This window comes from Lacerta agilis, chromosome 4 (assembly GCF_009819535.1).
Source record: "Lacerta agilis isolate rLacAgi1 chromosome 4, rLacAgi1.pri, whole genome shotgun sequence".
Taxonomy (NCBI): domain Eukaryota; kingdom Metazoa; phylum Chordata; class Lepidosauria; order Squamata; family Lacertidae; genus Lacerta; species Lacerta agilis.
In genome coordinates this window covers 18896932-18920997 of record NC_046315.1, presented here as the reverse complement: position 1 = coordinate 18920997, position 24066 = coordinate 18896932, and the positions used below count along the sequence as shown (strand labels likewise).

At 42.0% G+C, this 24066-nt stretch overlaps 1 protein-coding gene across 1 annotated transcript in view; it reads left to right on the top strand.

Moving 5' to 3' along the window:
- Nucleotides 1-24066, top strand: part of PDGFD (platelet derived growth factor D) — a 135273-nt gene that overhangs the window by 73139 nt on the left and 38068 nt on the right. The window contains exons 2-3 of the mRNA XM_033146198.1: nt 11474-11678; nt 14690-14870. Of these exons, the coding sequence (XP_033002089.1) occupies nt 11474-11678; nt 14690-14870 (386 nt within the window). The remainder of the gene's footprint in view (nt 1-11473; nt 11679-14689; nt 14871-24066) is intronic.

Sequence of the window (24066 nt, the reverse complement as noted above, 5' to 3'; positions counted from 1 at the left end):
ATGGAAAAGTTTTCTTAAGTTTGGGGGGCTGAAGACAGTTAATCTATACTGGGCAGAGATGGGATATTGTGTTACCACTGCTGGACTGCAGCCATGAGCATAGTGCTAAAGGAAAAGGAAAACACAGGTTCTTTAATCTTCTGAAAAGGTCATACAGGAGCCAAAGCTATACTCCAGGAGGCAGGCAAAGACACAGAATAAAGTCTGCTATGGAAGCAGCATGCAGCCAGAGTTCCTGATTAACTTAAATAAAAACAAGTAAAGGGCTGGTTTCTCTTTACTCAGGTTGGAGAAAACAACTCACAGCAGTGATTCTTGACCTCCCTCCATTCACACTGTGAAAATGCATGGATATACTAATAATAGTAATAAACAAACTTTGGTTCTTAATTTAGTCTTGAAATTCAAAACAGCTGCACAGCCGCTCGGGATTTCTGTGTGAGTGCATCGCAAATTGCTTTTCCCAGTGCTGTGGCACTGCGCTAGAGAAATGTTTTTCAAAATATACATAATAACAGGGTTGATCTCCCAATGGATGAAAGCCGTATTGCAAGCCATATAGAAAAGATGCCTGCTACATAGCAAAATCATTGTTCTTTATTTAATTATGTCCCCCCCCCCTACAGAACATCCCAGAGGTTCTGGGGCAACTGTGAACACAGCCTCATGTAAAAAAAACATGGCATTCCAGCTAAGCCATCGCTCTTGGTTGTGAACGGAGACACACCAAGTGGTGATAATTAACTGTGAGCTAAATCATGGTTGGAGGGGAAGAGAAGGTACAGATCTTATTTTAATTCTAAGAAAGCAAGCAGCAACGAGCTTTTCCCATGCAAGCTTAGAGGCATTGCTTTGCCACGAGAAAACAGGATAAGTTCCATGCGGTAATGCAAACAGTAACAGTGTGCCTGGACCAAAGGATTCGACTTCGTATCTGTAGCTTTGGTAAGCAGCTCACTTGAGTTTGCAGTTTGGGGCTTTCTAGTTCAACTTGTTATTCGGGATCTGATTAGATATGTTAGGTTGCAGTCCTAACCCCACTTAAGTGTGGGTAAGCCCCACTGAATTCAATAGGACTTAGTTATAAATAGTCATAGATAGATTGAGGGCACAAGGGGACGACAGAGGATGAGATGGTTGGACGGTGTTCTCGAGGCTACCAACATGAGTCTGACCAAACTGTGGGAGGCAGTGGAAGACAGGAGTGCCTGGCGTGCTCTGGTCCATGGGGTCACGAAGAGTCGGACATGACTAAACAACAAAACAACAACAACAATAAATAGGCATGACCTGTTAGAAACAAAGCACTGTTTTCCCCTGCCTCATGCATTACAATGGGGAATATAAGGACTCAGCTACACTGGTCAATGATAACGTTAAAATGCGTTATACAAATATGGCACCAGAGGGCACTGTAGAGCAGTGATCCACTGTGAATGGTAAATTGCATTGGGAGCCAAATTTTTAATAGTGTTTTTCATATCTGTGTAGATCCAGCCTAAGAATGGAGCTCTCTCTCTCTCTCTCTCTTCATGAAAGTGGGTGAAATTTGCAGGCACAGGAGGTCTTCCAGAGTGGATTAAGTCTTCCAACTTGCAGTGAGAAACAGCAAAATGTTTTTGTTTTTGGGAAAACCAGCTGGATGGGCAGGGTATAAATTATTATTATTATTATTATTATTATTATTATTATTATTATTATTACTATTATTATTATTATTTTGTGCAGGGCACTATTAAAATAAAAGAGACTGCCCACTTCACAAGGTTCCCCCCACCCACCACCACAAATTGAAAGGTGGCTACAGCTGCAACAGGTTCCAAGTGAATGCACTTGTGCATGTAAGGTTACTTTCAGTGGGACGTGGGTGGCACTGTGGTCTAAACCACTGAGCCTTTTGGGCTTGCTGATTGGAAGGTCAGCAGTTCGAATCCGCACGATGAGGTGAGCTCCCGATGCTCTGTCCCAGCTACTGCCAACCTAGCAGTTCAAAAGCATGCCAGTGCAAGTAGATAAATAGGTATCTCTGTGTAAATGGTGTTTCCATGTGCTCTGGAACTTGTCACGGTGTCCCGTTGCACCAGAAGTGTTTCAGTCATGCTGGCCTGGAAAGCTGTCTGGACAAACACTGGCTCCCTCGGCCTAAAAGCGAAATGAGCACCACAGCCCCATAGTCACCTTTGACTGGACTTAACTGTCCAGGGGTCCTTTACCTTTCACCTTAACTTCCCATGCATAAAGAATGCCTGAAGAAGGCTACCATCTCCATGGATGAAGTTGGAAGAATGCAAGAGTTTCCTTCAAGGACACTGAGACTTAAGCCTGCAAATCCTTAAGGATTTGTCATGTGGATCTCAGCTTATATGTCACCAATGTGTTCTGACTAAAGGAAGGAGTCACAAGAGGATGAAGTACTAGGTCTTACAATAGCATGCAACAGCCAGAATGAGGCATATGAGAAAGGTCCACATCCTGTAAGATATAGGTTACCTTGTGTGTTTGTTTGTTTGTTTGTTTAGATCAGGGGTAGGCAAACTAAGGCCCGGGGGCCAGATGCAACCCAATCGCCTTCTCAATCTGGCCCATGAACGGTCCTGGAATCAGCATGTTTTTACATGAGTAGAATATGTCCTTTTATTTAAAATGCATCTCTGGGTTATTTGTGGAGCCTGCCCGGTGTTTTTACCTGAGTAGAATGTGTGCTTTTATTTAAAATGCATCTCTGAATTATTTGTGGGGTATAGGAATTTGTTCATTCCCCCCCCCCCCCCGGAAATATAGCATGGCCCCCCACAAGGTCTGAGGCATGGTGGGCCTGCCCATGGCTGAAAAAGGTTGTTGACCCCTGGTTTAGATGGAATAATTGAGGTACTAGGAAGCCACAAGAAAACCACATGCTGCTGTCTGGGCTGTACCAGAAAGAATTCAGATGGGACTTAACCATTTTGGAATGTTTCGCAAAATCAAATCTTTTCCTGCATGTGGAAACTTAGCCTGGCAGGGTTCTGTGAAAAGAGGATGCTGGACTTGATGGGCCTCTGGCTTCTCTTATGTTCTGTGTCACCTGGTCCAGGTTCTGCCAATAACTCCATTCCATGAACCTTGCCAGACCCACAGTTCACCAGCAATGGCTATGTGTGATGGGAATCCACTCAAGCAAACCTGAGACAGGTAACATGCCAACTTCCACTAGAGCAGCTACTCTTGCGTCCGATGGGGGTCACAGTGCAAACAGCTATCTTTAAAAGGAAGGGCATGAATTACTAGGCTCCCTGGCACCATGGGAGATCCTTTTCCTCAGAAGAGGGTAGTGATGAAACACAGTGTTCAGTGGCTTTGAGTCATGCAATCACACACGCGTACAAACATACCATTTTACCAAGGGAAATAGTTCTGCAGTTTCAGATCACTTTGTATTTCCCAAAAGCTTGATGCAGTGATGCAATTTGCACTGTTGGCCACGAAGAACGGCCCCTACGCAATCTGTCTACATTCTTTCTGATTTATAGAGTCCTGAGTGTAACCAAAGAAAAAGGGGGGGAAAGAATCCTGCTTACTATGGGAAAATTGGACGGGCGGGGGGGGGGGGGGCTGGGGCCAACAGAACTAGCTGTACAAATTCAGTTTATTTTGCATGCCTCGACCTGAAAATGAACTGTTCTGTGGCTTCGGTTCAAAAATGCTTTTCTCTCCTTCGCTTTGGAACTCTTCGCTTCGGACGTAACTGGTTAGATCTTGCCAGCTGCCAAGCTGAGAAAAATGAAGGGGGATGGGGAGCTTATCTGCAATAACAACAGCAGCATGTGATGTTGACAGGTGTAAGTGTGTAATGGGTGAAACAAATATGGAAGGTCTTGAGAAAAAGGCAGGTGTAGCTGGAAGAACACAGCAGGAGAAGTTAATGCTTCTGTTGTAAAACACACAGTAATAACATGAATCTCTCTCAGTCTCTCTCTCTCTCTCTCTCTCTCTCTCTCACACACACACACACACACACACACACCAGTATGGGGCTCATGTTCTGTGTCCAAGACGTTTTGGAAAGTATAAGATGGTGTCCCCTCCTCCCATTCTATGTCCAGAAATCACCTGGACTGGAAGTTCCGTCTTACTTTTGGTCGCATCCACACCTCCATTTGGGGCACATTTATGCCATGGAGGATCCCGGGAACTGTAGTGCCTGTGAGGTCATAGGTCTGTGAGGTCAGCACACTTAACAAACTATTGTCCTTGGGATACTTTGGCTGTTAAAGTGGTATAGGAGCTTGGCACCGGCAGCACCGGCAGGGGAAATAGGGACATTCTGGGATTAAATCAGAAGCAGGGATGGCTTTTATAATACTGGGACTGTCCCTGGAAAATCAGGACACTTGGAGGGTATGCTGTTGGGACTTCAGTTGGGATGCTTTGGGGCTTTCTTTGACCTTATGTGGCCTGTGTTTTTTGGCCTTATAATTGAACCTCTTTATTTTATTCATTTTCAAGACCCGGTCATGCTTTTCAAGTAATGAGGCCAAAACAAGTAGATTTACTGTCTTCTTTCTGCTGTGTGTGTGTGTTCTTTTGTGGGAAGCAGATGTATTTCTATGGCAGCTCCTTGACAAATTTCCCTTTTAATAAAGTGCGCCGCTGAACATTTTGAATGTCTTTGGGTGGAGTGCATGTGTTCAAGATTTCTATGCCAACCATCTCCCTAAAATAACATTTCTGTTACCAACTTCAACATATTACTTGGATGACATTCAGCAGCATGGAATAGTTTTATGCTCATCATCTTTCACTTATTTCCATCTCTGTTGCTGCTTTATCTCCAAAATTGTATTAGGCGTTAGTCTTATTTCCACATAGCCACTGAGTTGACATGAACAGGGTTACACTAAAAGTTTCTGAGTCGTTAAAGGCAATGGATAAGTTGTCTTGTGTTTATCCATTTGAGCAAAGGGCAGTGGCATGCTCAGCTGGTGTTAATTTGTGCCTTTTTTATAGTACATCAGTTTCCCTGAACAAATTTTATTTTCTGGTATTAAATTATTGATTTTATGCTGGGTGTTGTATATTATGCTTGATTGCAAGGGAATTCCATAAAATTGGCACACAATGCGAAATGCAAGACTCTAGCTGTATACAAGCCAGCATCTGGGTCATGGAGGACCACTAATGGTGACTCCTGCAGATACCTCAGTGATCGGGCAGGGATATAAGGGATTTGGCAGTCCTTGAGGTATCCTGAACCGAAGTTCTTAAGGGCCCTGTAAATTAATGCAAGAACCCATCAACTAGGTCAGATAGCAAACATTGAGGAATTCTGCTATTCCATCAAGACATCCAGAATAGTCAAATATCGGGTGGGCAGCACAAAGGACTTCTATGTTCTAAGCATAGCTTAGGACATTCTACAAAAGATCTCAAAGTAGCTGTCTTAATACAAAGAAATTTCAGAAATAGACTGGAAAGAGAAGTGGCTGAATTACAACTAATCACCAAACTTAAAACCACAGAGAAACCTGGTCTGAACAAAGACATTGGATTTTTATCTCATTATACATAACAAAGCTATCTTTAGCCATCTCACCACTTGCCTTTCCCTGCAAGACTAATTACAGCCGTTAAGAGTCGTCAACAGGTTTTCCACACCTATCAGCTGATCACCCATTCCCACCACCCTTCTGAGCAATACCCCTCCCCACTCCCTCACTATATTTAAGGATCTGGTGACTTCTGTTTCAGTGTATCTGAAGAAGTGTGCATGCACACGAAAGCTCATACCAGGAACAAACTCAGTTGGTCTCTAAGGTGCTACTAGAAAGAATTTTCGATTTTGTTTTGACTAAGCATAGCTGTCAACTTTTCCCTTTTTTTAAGGGAAATTCCCTTATTCCGAATAGGATTCCTCGCAAGAAAAGGGGAAAGTGGACAGCTATGGTTCTAAGCATTTTAACCCTGGAATTCTTTTTAACCGGGGATTTCAAGTGGAGCCTTAGCAAACAAAACATAAGCTATGGCTCCCATCCCAGCACAATTAACGGTGCTACCATTTCCAGCAAAATCATGTTTTCTTTTCCTTCTTACTTGTGCAAAGAAAGAAAGAAGACAGAGGGGGAGAATGTGCAATATTAAGGCTATTCAATGGACCATTATCTTCCCATTTTGCTTTGACCACTATTGGCCTCCTCTCCAGCGAGCTCCCCAACACTGCCATAAATGTCTTTCTCATAAACAATTACTCTTCATTTCCCACAAGTTCAAGAGGGGGGAATGAAAAAGAAATGAAAGCACTAAGGTAATTCTGGGTAGAAATGAAACACTGAGACTCTTCTTTCAATGCCTCAGTATGTCATGTTTATTTCTTATCCCTTGCACATATGCATTATTCAAAAGTAAGACTCGGGTTTTGTGGGATTCTGTCAAGGCATTGTGTTTTCCAGCACTGACCTGAGTTTGATGTGTTCGGGAATCTCAGAGCACTGTGCAAATCCTCCTTTGCCGAAAGATGAAAAGGATGGCGCTGTGCTTATCGCGCATGTGGCCGGGGAATGCTAGCGTGCCTTCCTTTATTAGCCTCCTGGATTAAACTCACATCATCTTTCTTTTCCAAAGCATTATGAGGCTCAATTAAAACCATATTGCCTCTGGCAGCCTCTTCACAGCGGGTTAGGATCTCAAGTGTAAATGTACCTAAAGAATAGGTTGGTGAAGGGAATATTTCAGCTTGAAAAACAGGGAACGTTTGCCTAATAGAGAACGGGAAATTAGCAAGAGATAAGGTTGTTATATAGCCGCTCTAAATGAACAGCAAATTCAGTAGACATGCCAGTCAATGGAATGGGTCCACTTGCAGGATCGCTCTGGGTGGACTTGACCCAACCCGGGGTGATCGGGTGTTGCTTTGACCCAACCCAGCCAAATTCCAGGTTGACAAAAATCAGCCCTATTCAATTTGTGATCTGGGATTTGGCCAGAACCATAGCACAGTCTTTGCTCAGATACCAAAGTACGCAGATCATATGTTAAGTGCAGAGAATAGCAGACATGTGAAATCTAATGTGTCCATTTGAAGTACTTAGATACAGTTATGGGATGTGTGTGAATAAGCCCATACCCCTGCTGTACTTCCACCTATATTAAAGAGATGCCAGATTTTACATGCCTGTTCGCTTCATGCAGACCACCTCTGTGATTCACTTTAAGTGGCTCATGAAGACTTTTTTAAATTATTTAATCGTAAGTGGATAGATTTCTTTTAGTCACTTTAGGAAATTTCTCGTGGGGAATACAAAGTGAACAGCAGAACGAGGGTCTATAAAATGATGCAGCTTAATCACTTTTCTTAAAAAAAAAAGTCATTATGACAAGCGCTTGGGCTCCTGTCATATATATTTTGCAAGCTGTTTTTGCAGATAGAGTTATTCGCTCTCTAGAGGGGTAGTTGATGGACTGCTGACATACATTTCTAATGTAGAATTTGATGGATGTGGGTATCAGCAACCACCCACCTAGTGGAAAACAGCCCAGGGGGAAGAGGAGAAATAGTTACATTTGTATTTCTAAGTGGATCTGAACAAGAGCTCTGAGTTTTGGCCTAAAATTCACTTTATTCTCCCCCCCCCCAACCATCCATGATTCAAAAGCCTCGCTCAATCAAAGGTTCCTCCTCATAATTTATTTTGTCCTGTCAATAAAAGTAGCAGAAGGAGCAAATCTGTCCCAGATAGCTAGATGGATATATAATACAAACATTCAAAATATATTTGTACTTCTGTTTTCAAACCATTGCTAAGAACGAATAAAATATACAGTGGTACCTCTGGCTATGAACTTAATTCATTCCGGAGGCCCGTTCTTAACCTGAAACCGTTCTTAACCTGAGGTACCACTTTAGCTAATGGGGCCTCCTGCTGCCGCCACGCCGCCACCGCGCGATTTCTGTTCTCATCCTGAGGTAAAGTTCTTAACCCGAGGCACTACTTCCAGTTTAGTGGAGTCTGTAACCCGAAGTGTTTGTAACCTGAAGTGTTTGTAACCCGAGGTACCACCGTATATCAATCAATGGCTGCTGGGGACTGGGGACCACCTGTGGTCTGATGGTTTCATTCAGGTGGTCAGTGCTGTGTCTGTAACAACACAATTAAAAATCATATAGCATTTATCAGAGCATGTTGCAACTGCTACAGCAGAAACGCCATGGTGCATCTGCAGCAGAACAACCGGGCGCCTTCATCTGCCCTGGCTGCAACAAAACATGTCTCTCCCATATCGGTCTCTACAGCCACAGCAGGCGCTGTAACCTTTCAGCAGTTTGACTTCACCCCCCAAAGGCGCACTCCTCCATTGTCACCAGAGAGCTGATGTTTTACTTGCAGGGAAACGAATCAGGGCTTGCACAATGCATGACCCAGCTCTGTGCAAGCCCCAATGGTCAGCTGGTTGTAACGTGAAGATTGACCCAACAGTCTGAAAGGGAAAAAATGCAAAACTTATAGTGATAGTATATGTTGTTGAAAGACCATCTCTATGTGGGTTCCTATCCTGCTTTAATGCAAGCTCTCCACCCATGCTTCTTCAGCTGGTATACATGATGAGAACAAAATAAAAAAAAACAAAGTAGGTTCCCATCTCCTTGTTGCTAATTGCTTTGAGAACAATGGTGGGAAGTAATGGTGGAAAGTTACTAAGCAGACAGATGTCAACTGAATCACACTTGAAGTTGACTTTGGACAAAGAGACAATGATTCATGGTGAGGCCGGTTTTTAAAACAATGACCAAATAGTTCTGTGACTTCTGGTCTCTCCCAGCCCTACCTGAATATGCTGGGGATTGAACCAAAAAAATTTACACTCAAATCAGATGCTCTCCCACTGAGCTTTGTCTCCCCTTTGCAGACACCCGTTGCTACTCAGAGCACTTCCTAGAAGACTTTGCCCAACCTGGAGTGAGCCCTGTTCATGTTCCTCTATCATAACATAATGATAATGTAGTCATAAATAAATAACCACGGTGCTATAGAGAGGAAAGGACATCCTCACCTCCTGGGTGTGTGGCATATCCGAAGTCCTGCTTTAGTATAGTACAGTCAAACCTTTTCCCCCAAATGGCTTAGTTGCCGAAAAAATTGGCTCCTGAATGCCGCAAACCCAGAAGTAAGTGTTCCGGTTTGCGAATATTTTTCGGAAGCCGAACACTCAACACAGTCCAGGAAGCTCCTGCAGCCAATCAGAAGCCGTGCCTTGGTTTTCAAACTGTTTCAGGAATCGAACGGATTCCCGGAATGGATTATGTTTGAGAACCAAGGTACCACTGTACTTAAAAATAAACACCCTAAACTTATGTCATGTTACATTTAGATGCTGTATACGTATCTGAATAGCCTTTTTCTAATAGCCAAAGGTTTGGCAATGGGTCGACCAGGATATATTTGTATCCAACACTCCCCTTTGGGGGTCCTGCTGATGTCAGAGCTCCAACGTTGGTTGGACCAAGGGATCAAAGGCTCTGGGAGTGGTAGACACCTGAGCTCTTAGGCCCAAAGTATATGAAAGACTACCTTGATCCCTACCAATCTTCTCAGCTGTTAAGATTACAAGAGAGGTTCCTCTTCAAAGCACTGTTGCCCTCAGGAGCATGGGGACTGGTGGCCTGGGAGAGGACTTTCTGTGGCAGCTCATACCTCCCAACAGAGGTGCATCTAGCACTGAATGCTGCAGATATGTCTCTTTACCCTGACCTTTGACAGTTGTTTTGTTTTGTTTTGTTTTGTGGGACTCACCCCTTTGGCTGAATATATACCGTTCTCTTCTATTTGGGATGGTTTTATGTGTTTTATCGTTGTAATGGTGCTCTCTTGGTTGTTCCACTGCCCTCAGAAGCCCTGGAGAGAATATTCACTGTGGCAGCCCCTAAATTGCAGAACTCCCTCCCCACAGAGGTGCATCTTGCACATTCATTAGCCTTTCATCGAATGCATCTCTTTGCCTGGCTTTTGACACTTGGGATGTATATTTTAGGACCCAGATTGTTTTTGCCATTTTAAGTTGTTTTAAGTGGTTGTTTACATTGCATAATATTGTGTTTTAGTATTAATGCTATGTTTTACTTCTTGTAAAAGATCCCATGGACACCCTCCCAGTGGCCACAGAACTGCAACCTTTTACTGAAATACTGGGACATTTGTATATGTGGCAACTTAATAGCATACACTTTCCATACCTAAAATTTTACGGGTGGTGATGAGAGAACTGGAAACTGTTAGCATGCTTCTTTTACCATTTCTGAAGAACTGTACACATAAAAATAGGGACTTCCTAGGGATGGTCACCTAGAAATTGTTAAATGGTTTTAAAACTGACTGGCATTTTATCTATCCCAGTACAGTGGTACCTTGGTTTAAGAACAGCTTAGTTTTTGTGAACAACTTGGATTAAGAACACTGCAAACCTGGAAGTAGGTGTTTTGGTTTGCGAACTTTGCCTTGGAATAAGTACATGTTTTGCTTCCTGTTGAGTGTGTTCCATTTGTAAATTGAGTCCCCTGCTGCTACGGGAAAGCGCGCCTTGGTTTAAGAACGGACTTCTGGAACGGATTAAGTTCATAAACCAAGGTACCACTGTAATCCAAATCTTACAATGCAAGTTCTCCAAAAAAAAAAAACACACACAACAACAACCAAATATGTATATATTAGGTGAAAGTGGTGCATTAAAATGTTAGTGAAAATACCATTCAAAAACACTATATATGGGAAAAATTCTTGCAGAAATGTGTGCATTATATAAAATTGCATATAAAAATGTGTTTTTGGGAGAAAATGACACTAAAAAAAATTTGTTTCATTTTTTTTGGGGGGGGGGGAGAAAATGACAGTAAATCTCAAATTGCTGCTAGATATGGAAGCCTGAATTTAAGTCTGAAGAAATGAGAAACTGAGAGAAGCAAGGTGGACAGATCCTTGCATCCCTACTGATAAGCCAATGCTCTGACTCAGTATAAAAGGCTGTCATGCAAGCTTTTCATGCAATCCATCTACTATATATTTTGGAAAGTTGTGGTTGTGTTGACTGTCCACCTCTTAGGATATCATAATGAAGTTTTGCATGATGTTTCCTGAAATCAAGGAGCAGTATTTCATCTATTTTCAATGAGAAGAACACAGGAAGCTGCCTTATATCCAATCAGACCATTGGTCCATCTAGCTCAGTATCACTTACACTGACTGGCTCTCCAAGATCTCAGGCAGGAGTTTCTTCCAGGCCTACCAGGAGGAGATACCAGGGATTAAATGTAAGGCAGGTGGCAGCTTCCAAAATTGCACTGATTCTAAGCACTGGTTTCAAAACTGCCCCAATGTTTTGTTTCTTAGAATTCTTGAATAACACTGGGTATGAAACTGTTAGCGTTCTGTAAATGTAAATAATGTTGCTTGGCTCATTTCCCCTCCTGAACCACATACTAATCTCTACAAGTTGTGATTACTAACAGAGAGCAATCACCTCACAGCCTTGTACCGGAAGGAAGAGACCATCCGCGTCTTGCGCAGTGGTGAGATCCACAGCCCTCGTTTTCCTCACAACTATCCCAGGAACCTGTTACTGACGTGGAGGCTGCTTTCGCCAGAGAATGCAAGGATACAGCTGGTGTTTGATAACCAATTTGGACTGGAGGAGCCAGAGAATGAAATCTGCAGGTGGGTTGTGTGAGAGTGTGCAGAGGGGACAGTCGTGAAGCATTAATAGCATCAACACAAAGAGAAAAACAAGGCAAAAATAATTACAAACATATTATTATTATTATTATTATTATTATTATTATTATTATTATTACCCCGCCCATCTGGCCGTGCCTCCCCAGCCACTCTGGGCAGCTCCCAACAGAATATTAAAAACACGATAAAAAAATCAAACATTAAAAACTTCCCTAAACAGGGCTGCCTTCAGATGTCTTCTGAAAGTCAGATAGTTGTTTATTTCCTTGACATCTGATGGGAGGGCGTTCCACTGGGTGGGCGCCACTACTGAGAAGGCCCTCTACCTGGTTCCCTGTAACCTCACTTCTTGCAGTGAGGGAACCTGCCAGAAGGCCCTCAGAGCTGGACCTCAGTTTCCAGGCTGAACGATGGGGGTGGAGATGCTCCTTCAGGTATACTGGGCCGAGGCTATTTAAGGCTTTCAGGGTCAGCACCAACACTTTGAATTGTGCTCAGAAACGTGCTGGCAGCCAATGTAGGTCTTTCAGGTGTTATATGTAGGTGTTATATGGTCTCAACTTCCTGCTTGGCACATTTAGGGAGCTTGTGGGAACTCTGTTTCACTTGAGCAATATGGCTCCATACACCAAACATCCATACTATCACAGTAGGTTTCCTTGTCTCAAGCAGTTGGATTTACCCCACCTGGGGTACCCAACTTGGTGCCCTCAAAATGTTGATGAACCTCAGCTCCCATCGCCCCTGATGATTGACTGTGCTTGCTGGGACTTATGGGAGCTGGAGTCTAAAAAGATCTGGAGGACATGTTGGCTATCCCTAATTTAAGTGATTGCAAAAATGTCATGGTGCTGTGTTGGCTATCCTTGTTTTAGGAGTTCAAGGACTACCGTATATTCAGACTGATGCTATTCCCTCTAAGGTATGAAGTCAGGGCTTTCATCCAGGCTACAGAAAACTCTGGACAGCATCCAATACATTGTTATCTCTGTAGAGTAGTCAAGAAAGGAATGGGAAGGGATAGGCTGTGGAATAGTCGGCTGTTTGACTAGGCTGATTGCCCCTATGCAGAGTTCGTTCTTTTTAATGTTTATTTTGAATAACGATACAATTTGGGCTCATCTGGGCTCACAAAGGAGCCATATTCCTAGCTGCACTGGCTGCTTTATAGCTCTTTTGCTTCCGCAGAGTATTCAAAGCATATGGATGAATTTCAGCCCGTCATAAATAACCCACAAAGTCCTGCTTGGGATTGGGAGGCTTGTCGCCAAGGAGAGAGGCATGCCTAAACGTTCCCTTGACAGGCTTTCCAGACAGGCTTTCCCTTGATAGGCTTTCCAGACAGATCTACACGCTACCACACTAGGATTTTTAAAGTGTCTAAAGCTATGAAGTATCAGGTTGTGGCTACTCTGCTTTGCCACATTGCTGTCCAGAGCAGTCAGTGACTGGTGGCTGGTAATGCTGGAAACAAGCATTCCACAGCAATAGTCTAATACCTAATTGGCCAGCCCACCTCATAACTGTAGTTAACCATTAGAGAGTTATGGTTCCACCTTTGCCAAGCCAGCAATGTAGCATTTGGGAGCCTTTCTGGCCCTCTAGATGCTGGCAGTGACAGGCAGCATGGTAAAGAGACTGGAGCAGTGGCAGTGGCGTCGGCAGCAAAGGAGACCACCCTCAGCCACCTTGTTAGTTGCTGGGGTGAATGGTGGCAGCCAAGATACTTCCAGGCTGGGGCAAGGTCCCATCTGGTTCCAGCCCAAATATAGGCCCATTTTGTTATTTAACAGCATCATCATCATCATCAAAAATCATCTTGTCTAAATTGCTTAATTAAAAAATATCAATATACAATATTCATGAGCCATCTTTATAACCCCATGCTAACAAGGTTGAATTAGTTCATTCACACTGTGAAATAATTAGAATTGTTATGAATCACGACCACGGAAAGGATGGGGTTGCTGTAAGTCAGGAGATGGGAACTTGTGAGTCTCAAGAGGAGTCTGGATTATCGCTCCCAGCAACCCTGCTCTACAGCCATCTTGATTCTTGTGGTAGTTGTAGCTCAACAGCATATCCACTGCTATGGGTTTGAAGCCAAAACCATTAGTGAATGTGGCCTATACCAAAAGAAAAATAAAGGAGAAGAGAAGGGAAGGGAAGAATTGGTTTGGTTTTTATTGTATCCTATGTTGAAAACTCTTAATACATTTGATTTAAAAAAACACCTGAATGTGGCCTATTATTAGGCATGGCTTACCCTCAAGAAAGTTTCTAGATAATATTGTGAGAATGTACCTGTTGGCACTTCACTTCACCCCACCCCAGTGTAGTCAGCTTGATGGTGTTTCTTTCACAATCAACATTCTAGATAAATTCCCAGTTTTTTATGCAATGTTGTGTTGTATATTTGTATTTATGAATCCAATTTTATTGCTGTTGTTATGCTGTTTGCCACCGTGTTGTTTATTCTTAATGTTGGCAGTGCAAAATTCCCAGAGTTCCCTGGGAAAAGGCGTTGACTGCTAAACCACTCTGAGAGTTGTAGCTCTTTAAGGGGGAATAGAGGTCTTCCCACAACTCTCAGCATCCTTTCCCAGGATTATTTGGGGGAAGCCATGACTGTTTCAAGCTGCATGATACTGCTTTAAATGTATAGTGCAGATGGAGCCCATGTACTGTAGCAACCTTTTAATGGAGGTTTCTGAGTAAAGGCAGCCTAAAGAACTAGTTAAAGACATTGTTTCACAGGGGTGGGGAAATGGCAGCCACTGGGTGATGGCCACTGGTAGGACTTCTCCATGCCTTCAGAGTTTTGATTCCTCCAATCTGAATACGTTCATCCCAAATTTTACACGCCCCAAATCTTGACAGCAGATCTTGGCCCACTTTCCTCCCTCAGTGTCCATTTAAATGGTGAAAGTTCCCAGGAACTCAGACTTAGTCCCGTAACATTGTATAATAAACATGTCCGTCCTAACTTCTAGGTATGACTTTGTAGAAGTGGAAGATATATCCGAAATCAGCACGCTGATCCGGGGGCGGTGGTGTGGGTACAAGGAAGCGCCTCCGAGAATCACATCGAAAACAAACCAGCTGAAGATCACCTTCAAGTCGGATGACTTCTTTGTGGCTAAGCCTGGATTCAAGATTTATTATTCCCTGGTGGTAAGTAACACAACTGCTTGTTTCAATGGAGTGGAGATTGTGGCAAGAAAGACCTAAAGGAGCATTGGGGATGGATGGAGCAGTAGTTACCTTAGAGCAAAGAGGGGGGAAAGTTAGCTGTCCGTAAATATTTCCTCTCCGAGAATATATCCCAGATCAAAGTAGGATGACCATCCTCTGAGTAAATCAGAAGTTAAGGGGAAACTATAAAACTCTCTGCCATCCTCTTTAATAACGTGTTTCAACCCCTGCTATCACTTTGTGGTCTGGAGCGACAAGCTGAGAGCAGTGAAAAAAGGTACTGAAGAATAACATCGGGAACGGCTGCTCTTTCTAAGCAAAAGTGAGGTCAGAAAGGGGGAAATATACCTTCTGGGGTTGTAGCCCATGAATCTAAACAAGACACACACAGGTCATATACAATAAATGCTGCAGACAGAGCACAGAGTACTTCAGCAGGCCGTTAATTTGAGATCTGTGGTTTTTCTGCAGGATGAAGGTATTGTCATACTGATGAAACTGAAGAATTTGAGGGAGGGGGTTAGGGGAAGAGACACTTTTTTTTCAGTGGAGTGGGGAGATTTGTGTAGAAAGGGCTAGAAAGGTTATAGCCTTTGGCATAGTGGTTAGAGTATTTGGCAAGGAGTGTGGCCACACTCACACCATAGATTTAAAGAACCATGTTAACACTTAGTTCATTATTCATTTAATTCGTACAATTTATACACTGCTTGATTGTAAAAAAACAACAACAAACGAACTTCTAACCAGTTTGCAAAAGATAAAACAGAAAAATAAAGAAAAATTTGCAACTTCCCAAGTGCAGGCGCTGCCACACTAAATGATAGAGTCCTTACAAATGCATTATGTGGCATCTGTAGTAGTAACAGTTCCACCAATCGAAACAGTCATGGCTTCCCCCAAAGAATTCTGGGAGCTGTAGTTTGTTAAGGGTGCTGACAGGAGACCCCTGTTCCCCTCCCAGAGCTACAGTTCTTAGAGTGGTTCAATAAGCAATCCCACTTTCACAGGGAATTGTCTGCATGCAGAGAAGTGATGATTGATTGATTGATTGATTGGACACAGGGAAGCTTTGAAGATTTATGAGCCCTACATTCTGTGTAAACAACTGCTCCCTTCTTATTTTCCATTTGGCTCATGTTTTACCTATTTAATTCTTATGTCCACCCCCAAATGTCTATTTTCTTAGAGCTATTAAAGAAATTTACATTTTTTTTATAAGATTTTATTATTTTCTATTAAGACAAAAGAGAAACATAGCATAAACACCAACATTAACAATACAGAAATACAATACATAAACACAACACAAAAACACAATCAAACAATTACAATAAAAAGAAACATATACAAACCTTTAAACTAACACTTATCCTCTTACTTTTCTTGTTACTATCTTCTCTATTTTAGGGGACTTCCCCCATTCCCTCCACTGTCTTCAAAATCATATATATCTTCTAGGTAGCTTTGTATCTTATTCTATTAACATTTGCTCAATTTTTACTGTGCTTTACTTTACCTAATTATATCTTAACTTAAACACCTAGTCTTAACATATTTTCTAACAAATAAATCTTTCGCACAAAATTATCTTGCTAACAATTTTATCTAACATAAACCTGCTAAAGCCGCTGTTCTATTTAATTCTGCTCAAATATTCAATTTTACTGATTTAACTAGATAGTCTTTAAATTTCTTCCAGTCCCGTGACACCTTCTCCTCCCTCTGGTCCCGGATTCTGGCAGTCAGTTCTGCGAGTTCCATATACTCCATCATCTTCATCTGCCATTCTTCCACCGTTGGTATCTCTTCGCCTTTCCATGTTCTTGCCAATAAGATTCTAGCTGCTGTTGTGGCATACATAAAAAACACTCTATCCTGACTGGGTATCTCTTCATTAGTTATGCTCAGAAGAAATGCCTCTGGTTTCTTACAAAAGGTAACCTTCATTACCTTCTTGAGTTCGTTATAAATCTTGTCCCAGAAAGCATTTACCGCTGGGCACAACCACCACATATGAAAAAAGGTACCTTTCGCATGTTTACATTTCCAACATACATCTGACATTTTGGTATTCATCCTAGCTATCTTGACTGGTGTCAAATACCATCTGTAAACCATTTTCATTATATTTTCTCTTAAACTATGACAAGCAGTGAATTTAATACCTTTTTGCCACAATCTCTCCCAGTCATCCATCATGATATTATGTCCTACATCTTTCGCCCAGTCTATCATTGACGATTTAACCAGTTCATCTTTCGTATGCCACTCTAGCAAAAGATTATACATTTTGGAAAGGTTTTTAAAATTCGATTCTATCAGTTCTGTTTCCAGTTTTGATTTTTCTACTTGAAAACCAACTTTTTTGTCCATTTTAAATGTTTCATATACCTGATGATAATGCAGCCAGTCGGGGACCTGGCTTTTCACTTGATCGTAGCTTTTTAGCTTAAAAGAGTCCCCTTCCTGCTGCAATATGTCCATATATCTTAACCAGTTTGCAGACATGTTCGGTCTCTTATAGGCTTTGGCCTCCACTGGAGAGATCCATCTAGGGGTCTTTCTCTCTAACAAGTCTTTATATCTAATCCAGACCTGATACAGGGATTTTCTAACTATATGAGACTTAAAAGTTCTGTGGATCTTAACCTTGTCATACCAAAGGTATGCATGCCAGCCAAACATATTATCATGTCCTTCCAAGTCCAATACATCCACGTTCTCTAGTTTAAACCAATCCTTTAGCCAGCAAAAGGCCGCTGCTTCAAAGTAAAGTCTTAAGTCCGGCAGGGCAAAGCCTCCTCTCTCTTTAGAGTCTGTTAGGATCTTAAACTTGATTCTTGGCTTTTTGCCCTGCCATATAAACTTTGATAAGTCCTTTTGCCATTTCTTAAAGCAATCCAGTTTGTCCAAAATTGGTATGGCTTGGAATAAAAACAGCATCCTTGGTAGGACATTCATTTTTATCACGGCAATTCTTCCCATTAACGACAATTTCAATCTTGTCCATATCTCCATGTCTTTCTTTATTTCCATCCACAGTTTTTCGTAATTGTCCTTGTACAGGTTCAAATTCTTGGTTGTGAGATTGATACCTAGATATTTTACTGCTTTGACAAAATTGAGGCCAGTGCCTTCCTGTATTCTTTGAATTTGTTCTGCACTCAAATTTTTTCCTAAAACTTTGGTTTTCTGCTTGTTTAATTTGAAACCAGCTACAAGTCCAAATTGTTCGATTATTTCCAAGGCTCTGGGGACACTGCTTTCCGGTTCTTGCAGGGATAACATCAGATCGTCTGCGAAGGCGCGTAGTTTGTATTCTTTCTCTCCCACACGAATTCCTTTTATCTGTTTGTCCTTTCGTATCATATTTAGGAGGACTTCCAGGACCGTAATAAAAAGTAAAGGGGAAATAGGGCACCCTTGTCTTGTTCCCTTTTCAACTTCAAACTCCTCCGATATCACACTGTTTACTATTACTTTAGCTCTTTGTTCTGTGTAGATGGCCTTAATGCCATTCAAGAATTTTTCTCCAACTCCCATCCTTTCCAGATTCTTTTTCATAAATATCCAAGAAACTTTATCAAATGCTTTCCCTGCATCAACAAACAGTAGTGCCGCATCTGTGTTTATGTTTCTCTCCAGTTTTTCTAAAATATCCACAATAATTCTCGTGTTGTTACTAATTTGTCTTCCTGGCAAGAAACCTGCTTGATCTCTGTGTATATAATCTTTCAACACTCTTTTCAGCCTTGTAGCCAATACATTTGCAAAAATTTTATAATCCACATTCAAAAGGGATATTGGACGGTAATTTTTCATTTGAGTCTTATCAGTATCTGGTTTTGGAATCAGTGTGATAAAGGCTTCTTTCCACGTCTCTGGTGCCCTATCTCCTTCTAGTATTTTGTTGCAAATTTCTCTTAACGGCTGCGATAGCCAGTCTTTCAATGTCTTGTAATATTTTGCTGTTAATCCATCCGGTCCTGGAGCCTTCCCTAATTGCATGTTATTTATTGCATCTTCTATCTCCTGTGTCGATATTGGGTGGTTGAGAGTAGCTAATTTTTCCTCTGGGACTTTTTGCAATCCGTTCTTTTCCAGAAATCGGTCTATTTCTGCTTCATCTATCTTCTCCTCCTTGTACAGTTGCTTGTAGAATCTTTGAAAACACCATCTGATTTCCTCCGGTTTCTCCACATTTTTTCCATTTACTACCAAATTATTGATGACATTTGCCTTTTGTCTTTTCTTCAATTGCCAAGCTAGTAGTTTTCCACACTTATTAGCCGATTCAAATGTTCTTTGTTTCATCATTTTCACTTTCCATTCGATGTCCTGATTCATTATATTAGCATATTGGGATTGCAAGTATTTGATTTCTTTTTGGATTTTAACACATCTGGGATGTCCTCTTAATTCTTTTTCCTTTTCTTTGATTGATTTCAACAATCTCTCCATTTCTACATTTTGTTGTCTCTTCTTTTTTGCTTTTTCACTAATGAGAAATCCTCTCATTACAGCTTTACTTGCATCCCAAGCAATTCTTTTCGCCACTTCGGAACTCCAATTTATCTGAAAGTATTCTTTCATCTTTTTCGCCGCTCTTTCTACTAGCTTGGTGTCTCTCATCAAAGCGTCATCCATTCTCCATCTAAAAGAATCCTTGGAAATCATTTTTAAATTTAACTGTACCGGATTGTGGTCTGAAAGAGTTTTAGGACCAATTTCTGCCTTTTGTATTTTTGGAGCCAATTCATTCGAAATCCAAATATAATCTATCCTCGACCATGACTGCTGAGATTCGCTAAAATAAGTTGCCTCTGTATCTGTGGGATTTTTTAGTCTCCAAGAGTCCACCAAGTTCAAATTATCCACCATTTCGAAAAAAGTCTTTGGGAGTTTCCCATCATTCGTTAATTTGGTTCTTTGAGATCTATCCATTAGTGTGGAAACTGCCCCATTAAAGTCTCCAAGGCAAACTAATTTGTAATCCAAATAGTCCAACAGCAGATCATGTATTTTCTTATAAAAAATTGACTTTCCATCATTTGGTGCATAAAGTCCCAGAATCAAAAGTTTTTCGCCTTGTATATTGATTTCAATTGCGATGTATCTCCCTTCTTCATCTTTAAAAAGCTGTCTTGGGCTATATTTCTCCTTTGCATATATCACTACTCCTCTCTTCTTGACCTTGTCCGATGATATAAACTCTTGGCCTAATTTTTTGTTCTGTAGTAATCTTCTATGACGTCGGGCTATGTGGGTTTCCTGTAAACATATTATATCCAAATTCTTCTTTTCTATGCTATAAAACACTCTGCGTCTCTTTGGTCTCTGATTCAATCCCCGGACATTCCATGTCATTAGCTTGAGCGCCATTTTCCTTTCTTTATTCTTCTCCTCCAGTTGCTTCTCCTTTCTTATCTTTCTCTGGATCCTGGCTTGAACCTGGTAAACTTGGTAGTCCCGGCGGTGGTGGAAATTCCGCTGGGAACCTGTAGAGTTGTGCTGGATCGAGTGGTGTGCCTTTAAATTGTTCCTGATGCTTGTCCAAAAACTTTTGCTTCTCCGCCAAGGACCTTATTCTTATCTTTTTTCCTTCAAACGTAAATGCCAGGCCTTCTGGAAATTCCCAACTGAAGGGAATTTTTCTTTTTCTAAGCTCAGTCACCAAGTCGTTGTAAGGAACTCTTTTGTCCAGGAAAAATCTGGGGATGTCCTTATAAAAAATTACTTTATTCTGCTCTACCACCAGGTTGTTTCTATAATGCAAGTCCAGAAAAAAGTCCCTATCGTGTCGATCGTGTAGCACAATCAAACAGTCACTGACTGTTTTATTGCTTTTCTTTCCTCTGGAACCTCTTGGACCAAATCTGAAGGCCTTCACTATGCGCGCTGAGACGTTAACTTCTTCTAGCTCCCAATATCCTGAAAATAGCTTCACAATATAAGCTTTTAGGTCTTCCCCTTCCAATTCTGGAAGACCCCTTAGACGGATGTTGCCCTCTCTCTGATGTAGTTGCAGAAAAGCGAGAGACTCTTCAACAGTTCTCTGTCGTGTTCCAATATTCTCTATCTGCTCCAAATCCAAATTGTCCAATTTTTCCTCCACCTTTTTTATTTTTTCTTTGACCACTTTAATTTCCTCAGAGTCCTTTTTCAGGGTGGTCACCTCCTGCCCAATTCTATTAATTTCTTCTCTATTCTTCTTTACGTTCTCCTCAATTTGCCCAATTGATTTTTCCAGGGTCTGCGTAGAATTTTTAATATCAGCTTTTATGTCAGCTTGTAATTTTTCTATTGCTGAGTTCACTGCTGTATTTCCTGATGAAACTTGATCTTGTGTTTGCTTCAACCCATCAGTGACGTTTTTCAATCCTGCTGCAATTTCTGCCACGCTAACAACCAATTTCTCCATTTGTTCCTGTAGAGTTAGGGAAACAGAGCCTCTTTTTGTGCAGAGCTAGAACCAGCTGTTTTTGATCTAGTGTCCATCTCCTGTGGGCTCTGCAATTGTAATCTCAAGGTCACTCCAGTTGCTGTGGTAACAATCTCAGACATTCACAGCAGAAGGCCAACAGTCCCAAAAGTAAACACCAGGTGGCCAGCAGCTCAATTCTGAGAACAAAGAGACTGCTGAGCCAGGAGCCCACACCAGTCCCAAAAATCCAGCCTTTAGGCAAAGAGTTTAAATTTTCCGAAATATAAATTCCTTAAAGCCAAGAAGGGTTTATTTTCATATAGCCCAAGTCAGTAACAGTTTCTAACTTGCAGTGTTACCACCAAAGTCCATAAAGTAACTTGTATCTGGTTACAAAGAAGTCAAAATGTCTCCACTGGTAAACAGTCACTGAAGCACCAACAAAGAAAAAATGGCAACAATATATCACAGCCCGCTACTGACCCGGAATCCTAATCCAGAGGGTGAGGGGCATCTTCTTTTGCCATATCAACTGTTTTTAAGTCTTTAAACATCCTTTAAGCAACTTTTAATCCACTTTTAAAAAGTTTGGCAGAGTTCGCAAAACTTTCCCGTTAGTCGCGGCTTTGATCTTTTAGCGCTACCAAGCTCGCGCAAACAGTTCAAAGGGAACAGGCTTCCTTTTGCAGTTTCCTCTGCAAGCAGTGCTCTTTAAACTTGTAAAATAATCCGATATTTTAACTTACAGAGTTTCTTTGGAAGTTTCTGTGTAGGAAGTGCCGGGTGCTCAGGTCTGGCGGGATCGCTGCTTTGATCCTCCGCAGGCAGTCGCTTCTTCAGTCCCGTGCTGGGGCTCCGCTCGCCTGATTTTCCCCCTTACGAGGGTCAATCAGGAGCGGAGACAGCACGTCTGGGACCCACGAAGCCGTCGGTCCACGGGACGCTCTTCCCGTGGCTTTAAGGGACCCGTGGCGCAGGCACGGAGATCCCTATCGCCTAACGGAGGACGGAGCCGTCGGACTCCCGTCCGCCATTGACTCGGCACCTAACCGGAAGTTGAAATTTACATTTTTACAATGGTGCATCTGGTTGAACTTGGTTCCTACTCAAATCTGTTTGCAATCTTAGTCATGATTTAAGTTTACCTGTGCCTCCTAGAAGCTGTCACACCCCAAGTAATAGCTTTGACTGGCCAGCTAAGCCAGGTGAAGATAGACGATGGGTCTCAAGCCCTCAGTGAGTTAGTGACTTGTGAAGACAAGCTCTGGCCGATTGAGCAAACGAGACCAATAGAGGGCCAAATGGCCAAGAAGGTGGTTTCTGCAAGTGCTGTAGAGGGAAGTGGGGTGGATGGGGCTCATCAACCTGGGAAGGCAGCCCATCTAGGAGAAGGACACCTCTGATCCTCAACCTGTGCTGCCTTGCAAGGTAAGGTGGGGAGAAGAAAAGGCAACGGAGTAAACCCTTCACAAGTCTGGAGTAGAGTCCCTAAGACAGTTGCCTGGCACCTTCTGGCAACTCCTGGAGCCAAGCTGGTTCCAAACGTGTTGCTCTACTTTTCTTTGGACCACATCAGTTTGGCCAAGAATGGGGGGTGGGGTCTTGTTATCTGGGCAACTCTGGACCTCCGTACATACTGCCCAGGCTTGATCCCCCTGGGGAGTCACTTCAGTGTTGCCAGTGCAGTGGTTTGGTTTTACCCCTAGAGGCCTACTCCATTGTCTCTTGAGACAGATGGATGCAAAAAATAAAATAAAAAATGAAGCAATTGTCTGCTAAACACCTGACAAAAGGGATTGAGGAACATAAAATAAAGTAGTATTATTGGTTCCTGAAGAATCTGAACACTGTTGGAGACAGGATACTGGGTTAAATTGACTATTGGGATAACTCAGCAGAGCCGTTCTTCTAGGTAAATTACTACACCGTATAAGCCTTTAATTTGAAGGCAATTTAACAAAACAACAATTTATGATTTCCTTTCCCTGGAGTACCGCAATGCATAAAAATTAAGCAATGCTGCATTGTGTGATATTTCCGAAGGACCTCTCTTACAATTAGCCAGCTTTATGAGAAACTGTGAGCAGCTAATATGGGACCCTGGGGGATTAGGAAAAAACAAAATATATAACATTTCCACAGAGCAGCTTTTTCAGCAGCGGGAAATGGATAAGCGATGTTGCTGAGCATCTATCATGTTGGCAGTGTGAACAGAAATAAAAATATTTTGCATCCTGGACAACCTTTATGAGAGAATTCCAGGAGCTGTAGTTTGTTAAGGGTGCTGGGAAATTGTAGCTCTTTGGTGGGTAAACTACAGGTCCCAGAATTCTTTGGGGGAGACATGTGGTTTAAATGTGTGGTGTGGATGTGATTGTCACAATGTACTCTGAAACCAAAATAGCCTTTCTTAGCTGCTAACCTGAGCATCACATGCCAGTTGAGAGTTACTAGCCATGAGCGCAAATAAAACACAGAAAGCAAATATATATATATATGTAAAACATAGTAGTAATTAATTAATTATAAAGTAAACAAATAAAATTTAAAATTGTTGTTGTTGTTCAGTCGTTCAGGCGTGTCCGACTCTTCGTGACCCCATGGACCAGAGCACGCCAGGCATGCCTATCCTTCACTGCCTCTCGCAGTTTGGCCAAACTCATGTTCGTAGCTTCGAGAACACTGTCCAACCATCTCATCCTCTGTTGTCCCCTTCTCCTTGTGCCCTCCATCTTTCCCAACATCAGG